The 11789-nt window shown below is 37.9% G+C and overlaps 1 protein-coding gene across 1 annotated transcript in view; it reads left to right on the top strand.

Annotated features, from left to right (window-relative positions):
• HSPH1 (heat shock 105kDa/110kDa protein 1) overlaps positions 1–10799 on the top strand; it is a 22522-nt gene extending 11723 nt beyond the window's left edge. Inside the window, 11 exon segments of the mRNA XM_010005647.1 lie at positions 1–85; positions 1011–1117; positions 2443–2576; positions 4713–4918; positions 5708–5839; positions 6575–6712; positions 7135–7260; positions 7813–7920; positions 8015–8134; positions 9300–9461; positions 9948–10799. The exon segment at positions 1–85 is cut by the window's left edge and continues 27 nt beyond it. Of these exon segments, the coding sequence (XP_010003949.1) occupies positions 1–85; positions 1011–1117; positions 2443–2576; positions 4713–4918; positions 5708–5839; positions 6575–6712; positions 7135–7260; positions 7813–7920; positions 8015–8134; positions 9300–9461; positions 9948–10148 (1519 nt within the window). The 3' untranslated portion in view covers positions 10149–10799.
• Positions 10800–11789: the final 990 nt, after the last annotated feature.

Raw genomic sequence — 11789 nt, 5'->3', positions numbered from 1 at the left:
AGAGAGGATTGCTAAGTTCTTTGGCAAAGATGTCAGTACTACACTGAATGCAGATGAAGCCATAGCTAGGGGCTGTGCTCTGCAGGTATAGTACTGGTAACACTTGATAAGCTTAAAAGTTATGTTTCTCAACAGCACTCCTTTGAAGAATTACCAAGCAGTTACAAGAAATGGCAGAAGTAGAACATTTTAAACTGTGTGAGAGAACATACGTGTTCACTGTGTCTTCTCATGGGACTATGCAATTTTAAAAGTCCAGAGCACTCCTCTGTAGTGCAGTACTTTACTAAAAATATTGTCTGGCTGTGTTCTGTACTCGTCTCCTGTCCACTCTTTTATTCAGAAGAAAAGGATATAGGGATCTATAATTTCAGTTGATGTCAAGCTGAGGGAAGAGATATTTTAAATTAAAGTGTATGAGAAATATCTATGGAGAGCCCAAGCAATGTAAGTTTGCATTTTCTGGTATCCAACTTCCAATCCATGTGAATCAGACTTTTAGTCTTTCTACACCCTATTTTTTCAGCTTCCAAGTAGTGAACTATATTTTATAAACCACTCGTTCTGCTTTCTTCTTTTTCTTTATTCATTCTCTTACTTCACCCTCTTCTTGACTTGTCTCTTACCCTGTCTCACTAAATTGCTTTCCATTACTGACAATCAGTTGTCTCTAGGGACAAAAGCAGGACCAATAAGATAAACACTTCTAGCACTTAACTAATGCAGCACTTCTATTCTTCATACTTCTATTTGTTTAGACTCTTACCATAGCTTGTAAAAAAAAAAAAGGTAAGAATAAGGCCAAAAGTTCTGCTAACCCAAAGAGTAACAACATTTCTGTGTGGGATTTCCGTTTTCATATCGTACTCCATGAAATAAGCAATTTGCCTAGCTCTGCTTTAGTAAAGTCAGCACCATTTTACTTTCTTTTTTAAAGATGTTTAGCTGTCTTGGGAGCAGGTGGAGCAGAGCAGTTAAATACCTCAACATATGTCTGTCTTTTTGTGCAGTGTGCAATTCTTTCTCCAGCATTTAAAGTGAGAGAATTCTCTGTGACAGATGCTACACCATTCCCAATATCTCTGTTGTGGAACACAGAAACAGAGGATGCTGAAGGGTAGGTAGCTCAAGCTACGGTTCTGTGAAACTTTTGGCCTTCATAATTCAAGGATTTTGTTTTAGGTTGCTTTTCAACTAGGATCTTGGCATTCTGATACAGAATACCTGTAGTCCATGTACCAGAGATAGCCAGAAGTGGAGACTGTGTAAAGGCATGCATTGAAGTTTTAACCATAACTCCTCAGTTGTTTAAAAAAAAAAAAAAAAGCGATTGAATGAGCTACCAACCAATGTCTTTTCCTCTGTTGCCCTTGCCTAGTCGTCAGGTTTTGAAATGCAAAACATACTAGAGCAGCTGCTGGATCCTGATCCCACTTTCTGGCTTTGTTACTGAAGGTGTTTCTAATGCCTATCTGGATTCTTGTTTTAGTGGGAACATTATGCACTATGTAAATATTGTGAGTTTACATGGATGCTCTTGATCTGGCTGAAAACAGAAGCAAGGATTTAACTCCTAGGGCTGTGTAAGAGAATTTCTTGCAATTGTAGTGTCTTAAGACACTGACCTTGCTGCTCTTAACTGTGCCATGCCTGTGGGAAATACAGTTAGTGTCTAGGATGTAAAGAGGTCTGAGTTTAACTTCTCAGAAGTTTAAGAGTTCTAGAGGCACCTGTTCATACCTTTATCATATGCTTTTTAATTCAGCCTTTTCCTTTTTTGGTCTGTCTTCCGTGGAGGTGCAGAACCTAGTTGTACTGTCACATACTTCTGACAGCAACCTGTGGATTTATATTCTAGGTGAAGCTCCTATTTTCTCACATTTAGGTTATTACATGAGATCCTTCCATAGTTAGGAGACAAAAAATGAGTTGGAAATTAGAATCAGCCTGGTATAATGGCAGACTGACCCTAGAGGAAAAATGTAAAATAAACCTGGTTGTCTTTCTGTCCTATCAAGGAGTGAATAATAATTTGGTGTCAGGGTTCTCAACTGAGGCACAGAAGGCAAATGAGTAAGGACTTAAGAGGGCTGTAATAAGGCTTTTTAGACTTGCTGAGGAAGGGTGCAAATTATAATTTAAATTATGCTATTTCAAGCTCAGGATAGTGTTTTTGCAGGAAACCAGTTCTGGAGGTCTGCTGATAGTCTGTCACTGAACTGGCACCTACTTCTAATTTGCTTCTGCGACTCAAAATTAGTGGAACAGGACTATTTCCCATTACAGTACACAACAGTAAAACTTTTTTGTTAAAAGAAGTGAAGTATTTTGCTTTGAGTTGTTCAAAAGGCTAAATGTTTCAAAACATGATGATGTTTCTCTGAAGAGTTCTGACCCTTTCAGCTCAAATACTCAAAGTGATAACTTTTCTCTTAATTGTAGGGTTCATGAGGTGTTTAGCAGAAATCATGCAGCACCTTTCTCCAAGGTTCTTACATTCTATAGGAAAGGTCCATTTGAGTTAGAAGCTTTTTATTCTGACCCTAATGGAGTCCCCTATCCTGAATCAAAAATTGGTAAGTAAATGTTCTGGAAATGTCTCCCATTGTTTGGTCTTAAATAAGTTCAGTAACTATGTTGTGTTACAGTATGGTTATATGACATATATATTTGGGTTTTTTTGTCTGGAGGACTCAATTTTCAGTTCTCCCATTCCATAGGTAACTGAATTCTAATTTTTTTTTCTAGCTTCTAAAATTGCTTCAGTGCAATGAAGAAATGAGGGGAAACTATAGCTTAATGCTTGGGACTAGGATGGGGCTATCACCACAAAAGATAACTTTTTATTTTCAGCTTATTGCTAAACAAGCTAGGAATACTTGAAAAATATCTCTGGCATATAAAAAAATTTAACACGTCTTGAGTAACTAGTTGGGTTTTTTTCTAGTGCTTTCTGAGTTTGATGTAATGCTGAACAAGTTATAATCAAGACAGCCTGAACTAGTGACAGCTGCAAGACTACAGTATTGATTTGAGTTGTCTAAGTAACATTTAAAAGCAGCTCTCTCATCCTGTTTGACAAATTACAATATTGACAGTGTAGTCACTTAAAAAGAAATTACAGTGTGGTTAGTTAAAAAAATTGTGATGGCAAAATCGGGTTAATTAAATAATTGTTCTTGAGTTTCAATTCATGCTATTAAATGTGTGTTCACATATAAAGTTAAGATAGAGCTATTCCTAGTTGTTAAGTCATTGCTTTTCTTTTTATTAGAAAGCCCAACAGTTAGAAAACTCAACTTTCCCTCCCCCACCCTTCAGAGTGGCAGAGAAAGTGACAAATCTTGATTAAATGTTTGACAATACAGCTGTCCTCTTGGTTGATGTGCACTTACAGTACAGTATCACCAGACAGTAGTGTTGAAGATAAACTTTATAAATATTCATTAGAAGGGTGGGAGACTATATAGAGCAACATCTCCATCTGATTTACCAATATTTTAGCTAATACCTAATGCACTACAGAATTAACAAAAAGCTATTACCCTAACAGAAAACATCCCTTATTTTTTTCTACTTCAAAGCAAATTATGTGTTTGTCACTGAGAATCAGAAAGTTCAAATGAAACCAGCACAACATTTTTGTTGTTTGAAAAACAGCAGACTTGCTTTTGTGTTAACCCTTACCATGAAAACTGATAGTAGAATTTGTGAGTGTTCAATTTATGTGGCTTTAACAAACAAGATGATGTTTAACTGCTGTTCTGCAAACTGGTGAGAACAGAACTAGGAATCAGACTGAATTCAGTTCTCTTGCTCAGAACAGAATTGGTAGTCGTCCTAATGGGTGAGTCAGTAGCTCTGATGAGACTACCAAAAAGTATGATAGATCACACCTGTAGAATTACTGGGTTTACATTCTTTAGCCTATAAAGTAAACATGTAAAAGTTGGTGTGGGAACAGTTTATATGTATTGATGAAAGAATGGTGTGTGTGAGCATGTGTATGTACAGCCTGTGATGAAATCAGTGAACTTACACTTTGCAGCTATAAAAGCATCATAATCTCTCCATGTGACTGTTTTGGTGTTAGGCATATATCTGTGCAGTAGGAAAAATTTGTCTGCTTTTAATGTCAAGGAGATCGGATTCTCCATATCTTGTTAAACTGGTTGTCTGCTTCTTAGCTTCACACTGCTTGTTTCAAGTAATACAGGAGTTACAAAACAATTATATTGAGCCTTAGAGTAAAAGATAATGGTAGACTTACAGGGATGTTAAAAGCTGAAATGAACACTTCTAGAAATACTGTTTCTATGTTGGGCAGTAAATTGTATTAGACATACCACTTACAATTGGCATTAGACTAAATCTTTGTGTAGTCTTCCTTCATCCCACTGTAGCATCACAGCACAAGTAAAGGGGAGTGAGATTTTACTTTTTGTATTTATTGTATATTACTAGTGGCAGGAGAACCTATCCCAGATGATGAAAATAAACATTATCCCTTTTGATTTGTAAGGTAAAGTTGACTGAAAAGCCACATGCTTCTTTGGTTTTTGTAGTATTAATTTCATTTTGGGGACTGTGAGATGGACACAGACTTCATCAGATATGTAGAAAATGTATCCACTGTGAAAGAGGTGTTTTCCTTGTGCTATAGTATTACTTCTTTAATTCCACTGTGTGAGTATGGGTCCTTTTGGTTTTAGGTAGGTATGTTATCCAGAATGTGGCAGCCCAGAAAGATGGAGAGAAGTCTAAGGTCAAAGTGAAAGTCCGTGTCAATACTCATGGCATTTTCAGTGTGTCCACTGCATCCATGGTAGAACCAGTTAAAAGTGAAGAGAGTGAAGATGTCAGTGTAGAGACTGAAGTGGAATCTCAGGACCAGAGGCCTATTGAAAACTCAAGTGATGTAAGTTGACCTTTCTTGAGCATGAATTGTCCTTACTGTTGAAAGTGTGTTTTGCTGTCACATACTCTGGAAGAAAAATGCCTTCTTCTAAGGAAACGAAATGAGGTTAATTTTGAGATGTGCATAGCTGTCAGGAAATATTATAACGTCTTTATGAGGACAGGAGAAAATTAGTGCTAGCTTGAAAGTGTGTAGACTCCAAAATCAATTATTGGTCAAAGTGCCAAATAGCTGCAAGTGGGTTGTTTGCAGCTGCCATTGTTACCATATTGTTCCAAATAGGAGAACTTGGTTTGGATTCTCTGTGTTAAAAGGAATTCTGTATTGCCTTTCATATTAGTAAAGTTTTAAATCTTTGTGGAAGGGAAGGCTGGATTGTTTTCTGCAGCATTGAAGGGAAGAAGAGCACTGGGAAATAATGGTGTACTTGATATACAGCATTGTAATTGTGTACTTGATGTTTCAATTGTTTTATGAGGGGGAAAAAAACAGCTTAAAAGTTTTTGACTCAATAAATGAAAAGCCTTGTTTTTTCTTTTTAAGAGAAAGTGGTCACATGCACACACACAGTTATGCTGCAAGCCTGGCACTGGTAGCATTTTCACTAAGTCCTTCTGAACTTGCACCTAATCTATATCTCCTTCAGTTAAAGTGTGTATGTTTCTGCGTGTGCACAGAATGCTTTGTAGGGCACTTTGTATAGTATGTGGGTCAGAAGTGCCCTATAACTTCTATTAAATACAAGTGCACATGCCTTCTACATCCTTTGTGCCTGGGCTTTCATTTCAGAAAAATATCCAGCAAGAGAACAGTGAGGCTGGAACACAGTCCCAGGTACAAACTGATGGTCAGCAAACGTCACAGTCTCCCCCTTCATCAGAACCTCCCTCTGAAGAAAACAAAATCCCAGATGTCAAGAAAGTGAGTGACCCTTTAACTCTGTTGAAAATGTTATGCTCTATAATGGTGGCAATTAAAATGGTAACATATTCCATGAAAAAGTAAGGAACTTGGTGCTTGGAACCTTCTTAATTTGTATATATTTTCTATTGTGAAAAATAATGGATATTTCTCATGAGGATTTTCTTAAAGAGCTTGCAGAAGAATTCCTCAAGAAGTCTCTACCACTTCACTCTCTTTATGCAGTGTTGGATAGCTAAGTCATTTGTATTGCAGACATTTCAGCTGTTAAAGGCTGAGCTTTTAGGCCTGCTGAGAGAAGAGGGACTCAAGGAGTCATAAACCTAAAAGGAAATAATCCATGTAAAAAACATATGCCTGCATGATATTACTAGTAGTTTGCTCTTTCATCTGTGTAAGATGAAAAATGTTTTGGTTTAAAATCTTGTCATGGTCAGTGTCACTAGTGAAGTGCTAAGATACAGATGTGCCCATCTGGAAGACCTGCAAATATACTGTATATCTGAGAAACATCCTTCCTGTAGCTCACTCACTCTCCTTGAAATAGCTTGTAGGCAGATCAAGCTAGGAGGTGAAATTCCCAAAGGGAAAGTGCCTCACAAGTGTATTTTGAAGATTCTGGAAGAACACAGAACATCTCTGCGTGTTCTTCCTGTGAATGTTTCTTTCATCACTGTACTACTTCATCAGAAGAAAGTCAAGAAAATGATCTTATTTTTCTTCTCTCCAACTCAGACAAATGAGAAGAAAGGTGATCAGCCCCCAGAAGCTAAAAAACCCAAGATAAAAGTGAAGAATGTGGAACTGCCTATTGAAGCTAACTTGGTTTGGCAGTTAGGAAAAGATCTTCTCAATATGTATATTGAAACAGAGGTGAGTTAGAGTGTGGCTTAAGCTGCTTTCTGGATTGCAGTTATTAACCATTGGTCAAGCTTTTAAGGCAACCTCTGATACTTTACTGTAACCCTGAAGTGTTGACTCAAGTAATTTAGAGTGAGCTAATATACAATCTAACACATAACTGACTGATGTTAATCAGAAAGATTGAAGTGTTGTTTATAGCCATAGTATCAGAGCAATGATCCATGGAATGACATAACAGATAGGTTCAAGCTGTTCCATTCTGGAGAAGCATATCTCATTTCTTCAGGTGAGTCTACTTGTAGCAATGAGAATCCCAGCAGTTTTGTGAGCCAAGGCCACAGTGAGATGACTATTTTACAGGAGCTCTGCTGTGTAGCCTGCTGTTTGAACACAGGTGTTTTTAAATTAAACTGTTTTCTGTGGTTATACAGGGAAAGATGATTATGCAAGATAAACTGGAGAAAGAAAGAAATGATGCAAAGAATGCAGTGGAAGAATATGTGTATGAGTTCAGGGACAAGTTGTCCGGACCATATGAAAAATTTGTTTGTGAAAAGGTGGGTAATGGTTGCAGGAACCTCTCTGAAGATAGTGATACCAAATATCTGTTTTGCATTCTTTTGTCAGGGTTTCTCACAGCCATCTTGGAAATACTTGAAAACTCTACTTCATTTGAGTGATATCTGGGACAGATCCAGAATTATGTTCAGGCTTAGGAAATAATACGTATCACTGAAAATAAATTTTGTTATAAATGGGGTAGTTGTGATGCCAAGGAGAAGGAGAAGCTGTGTTGCTCTACCCATAACCAAAAACATGAATTAACTGCACCCCAAGCAGTGGCCTGATCAAGGACAAAATGCTGAAATGGTGCCTCTGTCATAGATGTTTGTGTTTTGCACTTCAGAAGCTGGTGGGGTTTAATTGACTTGATTAGGCAAAAGCTGCAGAGGAAATAAAATTTTTATAGAGGAGGCTAAGAATTGAACACTGAGAATTAAACTCGGGTGCAGGTACTAGAGGTACTAGTATTCTGTTACTGCAAGACAAACACAGTTACTTGGTGCATATTTTGATGTTTGACATGTTGAATTATATTTAATACATAGGATCTGCAGGGATTCTCTGCACTCCTAACAGAGACAGAAGGCTGGCTGTATGAAGAGGGTGAGGATGAAGCTAAGCAGGTGTATGTAGACAAACTAGAGGATTTAAAGGTAAGTCTGTTAGGATACCCAAATGGCAAAACTTTTAAAATGTCACGCAACAATGTTGATGAATCACATAATGCATAGGAATTGCTTTTTCTAGAAACTGGGGACTCCAATTGAAATGCGCTACCAAGAAGCAGAAGAACGACCAAAGCTGTTAGAGGAACTGGGACACAGGCTCCAGTATTATGCTGCAATAGCTGGGGAATTCAGGAATAAAGTAAGTAGCTTCAGAATAACTTTCTTTTAGCACATGGTGTTTCACTGAGGCTCACCAGCTGGCAGGGGTTTCAAATTCATTTGCAGATGAGCTGAAATAATCTACTGTTATATAAGTCACAAAGGTAGCACTGCAAGTGTTTCCCAATCCCCCAAAAATCTCTCATAGTGAGTCATCTCTTCAGTTACTTGATGCTTCTGGATGTTTTCAGGCAAAAGGGACATCATTAAGAATAGTGTGGGTTAGACTGTGGAACTTCCTGACCTTTTTAAAAGCTAACCTGACATTTTTAGAAGTTCCAGTTGTTTTGGGAACAAAAATTGTGCCCTGGTGAGAAGCATTAGTGAAAAAGCTACTCAGGATAAACGAAAATGTTTACCATTTTTATACTATATGGGTATTGGGTTTGTATCTTTTTGCCATTGATATTTAAAGGTTTCTTTCTTCATAAGCATCTCTGCCTCGTGAAAATTTACTCCTTGGATTTCAACTTAATGAGATTTAATATTGCAGCTTGACACTTAAACTCATCCTTTTTAAGATTGGTGCTTGCATCAGAAACAATTACGTCCTCACAGCTATAGATTACAGTGTTGTCAATAATTAAGTCAAGTCCTTTAGTACTATTACACAGTCTTGAAATAGCTAGCAACATTGAAAGTAGTACATTGAAGAGGTGAAGCCATCTCAACTAAAATCATATGTTGTGTTACTCACTAGGCCCTTTTCCTGGTAGTAGTTGCACATGTAACTGGCTTTATAGGGAATGTTCTAAAATTGCACAACTGATCCCTTCCCTTTCAGTGCACAGCAGAATCCCACTGTCTAAACCACCTGGGGCTCATGTAAGGCCCTCCAGGAGGCAGAGGGTGGTTTTTAACAACCAGGTTAAGAATGCTAAATTTTATTGCGTTACCTTTTTGTGAGCCTTCTATTCCTTCTATGAACTAAGTTTCATGTTTGATTATTGGACAAAATAGGCTTTATTTTGACATCTGTCTTGGTGTTTTTTGTTGTAACAGATCTGGCTTGTTGCCATATTCTATTTACTTTGAAAATCAGTGAAGATTTTAATTCATAGATAATCAGAATAGTGTTGTTGGCATAACTTGATGACAGTAAACTTGACATGATTAACTCATACAAAATGCTTGTATTTGGGCAGGATGAGAAGTACATCCATATCGATGAAATGGAAATGATGAAAGTAGAGAAGTGTGTCAGTGAAGTGGTGGAATGGATGAATAATGCTGTGAGTGCACAGGCTAAGAAGAGCTTAGATCAGGATCCAGCTGTGCATTCCAGTGAAATTAAGGCAAAGCTACAGGTAAGTACTACAAGAAACTAATTTTAGAAGCTGGTGCTAAAGTTAGGCTGTTCTTCCTCTCCCCCAATTTCATCTTACTGCTCCAGTGTTGTTAAAGGGTAGCTAGAAAGTATGATGGGGAGGAGATTCATTAGGAAGCAGAGGAGCTGTGCTATGCTGTATACAATTCTGTGGAGCTTATTGACATTTTATGTCTTTCAGTCACCTTAAAAACTCAGGCTGTTTTTTATTGTTACTGGTAAGCACAAAGTAGTCTTAAAAAACCCACCAAAGTGAAATCCAGACTGTCGAGTTGAAGAACTTTGCCCACAGAACTTCAGAAAGTAGACCAGTTAATTTATTTATTTCAGGGTACTTGTTGGTTTGGACCCAGGCTACAAATACAGAAGCAAGTTTCAAACAGTCTTTTAGGCACAAGGCTCTTCACACTAGTGAAGCTGATGGGTCCTTAATGTATCTTCTGATCACATCTTTTCTCTCTTTTAGGAGTTAAACAATGTCTGTGAGCCTGTTGTGACACAACCAAAACCAAAAGTTGACTCACCTAAGGAGGAAAACCCACTGAATGAACGGGGTGATTATAAAACTGAAGAGATGGGAGAAGATGACAAAAATTCTGAAATGCCTCAGCAAAATGGTGAATGTCACCCAGGTGATCAAACCACCATTGGCATGGACTTGGACTAAACCACTGCAATTACAGCCAGTTTTATCATCCCATGACAGAAGATATTTTTGCTGTCTTATGTGATGGGGGGTGGGAATGCATTGTTTTGGGGACTATTTATATTTTTTTCTTAAGAATTGTCTGGGATGTGTTGTGTTATGGGAGAAAGAAGAGTAGTAGTGTTGGTCATGACTATCCTAAAAGGAAAATTGCCTTGGTAACTTTCAGATTCCTGTGGAATTGTGAGTTCTGTGCAGTATTTAACCATTTGCATCACTAAAGATGAAAAGAAGCCTTTGCTCTGAAATATACTGCTCCTTCAAAAGGTTCTAATCGAAACCTTCGTAGGCATTTGTAGATGCCAAGGTAGTTTTCTTTTGTCTGGACATCTAATTGGGTATGTCAATAAAAAGCCAGTGTCTGTCCTGTTCGTAAGAACTTTCCAGAATAAGTCCCTCTGTTCTAAGGTTTTTGATTATGGCAGTCCAAAGCACTTACCAGACAATGAGATGGTGAAATGTGTTAGTAGCATGCAGAAACACTTGTGTTTCATCTCTTGCTGAACAAGACATTTTTCATGTGGGGTACATAAAATGAAGGAAATGCTAATTCTGTTAGTGTTATTGTGAAGCTTTTTAATGAGCTTTGAAATAAAGTTCATATTGCTGGTATTTCCTGACTTTTTGGGTTAAGCTGTCTTCAGTACTTCTGGTTTGTTACCCTTGTCACAGTTTGTGACAGGCCATTGATTGTGTTTCTGTGCACAAGAGTCATAAAAAGGCTTAAAATTCTCACTTAGAACAGTTGTGCAGGGAGTTGAAAGTAACTGAGTGGCTTAATGAGTTACATCTTTCTTTTCTTTGCCCCAAGGGTTGTACACACCTGAAAGAATCTGGAAGCTTCACAGGTGTTAAGGGTCAGGACAAAATTTTTAACATACAGCTTACAGATATAAAAGATTATATAGAGAGAGAGCATGTAATATTTATAGCTTAGAGACAACAATCTGCAGTTCATAATAAGATGTAAAAACCTGATTGAACACTTTGGCCAGGCTCTGCTGCCTTAAGAGTTTTCAAGTAAGTTTGTTGCCTATTGAAGAAGCTTATTTTTAGGCACTTGGAGCAGGGGATGATGCTGAAAGGGATAGTTAAATTTTCTGCTTTAGACATGAAATTCCAGTAAGGCATTGGGCACCTAAACTACTGAGGGAAGGATTTTTCTTGGAAGCATAATGGTGTTCCATGTAAACATCAGAAACCTAAGAGAAAACCTCTTTACTGTGAGAGTGACAGAGCACTGGAACAGGCTTCCCGAAGAGGCTGTGGAGTCTCCTTCACTGGAGACATTCAAAACCCACCTGGACAAGTTCCTGTGTGTTGTACTCTGAGTGATCCTGCTCTGGCAGGGGGGTTGAACTGGATGATCTTCTGAGGTCCATTCCAACCCCTAAGATTCTGTGATTCTGTATTGGAGCATAGACCCCATATTTAAGCATGTGACACCAGATGCTGCAGTATCAGTGTCACTACATGCAGAGGTATGCTTTGTGTTTTTTTTTTTAGAACTTAGTGTGGCTGCAGCATTATTTTGTCTGCAAAAGCATAATCAAAAGGAAGAAAAATAAATTAGTCCCACTGGAGCTATTTAAGAGGGAGTGC

This window comes from Chaetura pelagica, unplaced genomic scaffold (genome assembly GCF_000747805.2).
Source record: "Chaetura pelagica isolate M959 unplaced genomic scaffold, ChaPel_1.0 scaffold269, whole genome shotgun sequence".
Classification (NCBI taxonomy): Eukaryota; Metazoa; Chordata; class Aves; order Apodiformes; family Apodidae; genus Chaetura; species Chaetura pelagica.
Note: the sequence above shows the minus strand (reverse complement) of the source record. Positions and strands in the feature narration are given on the sequence as shown.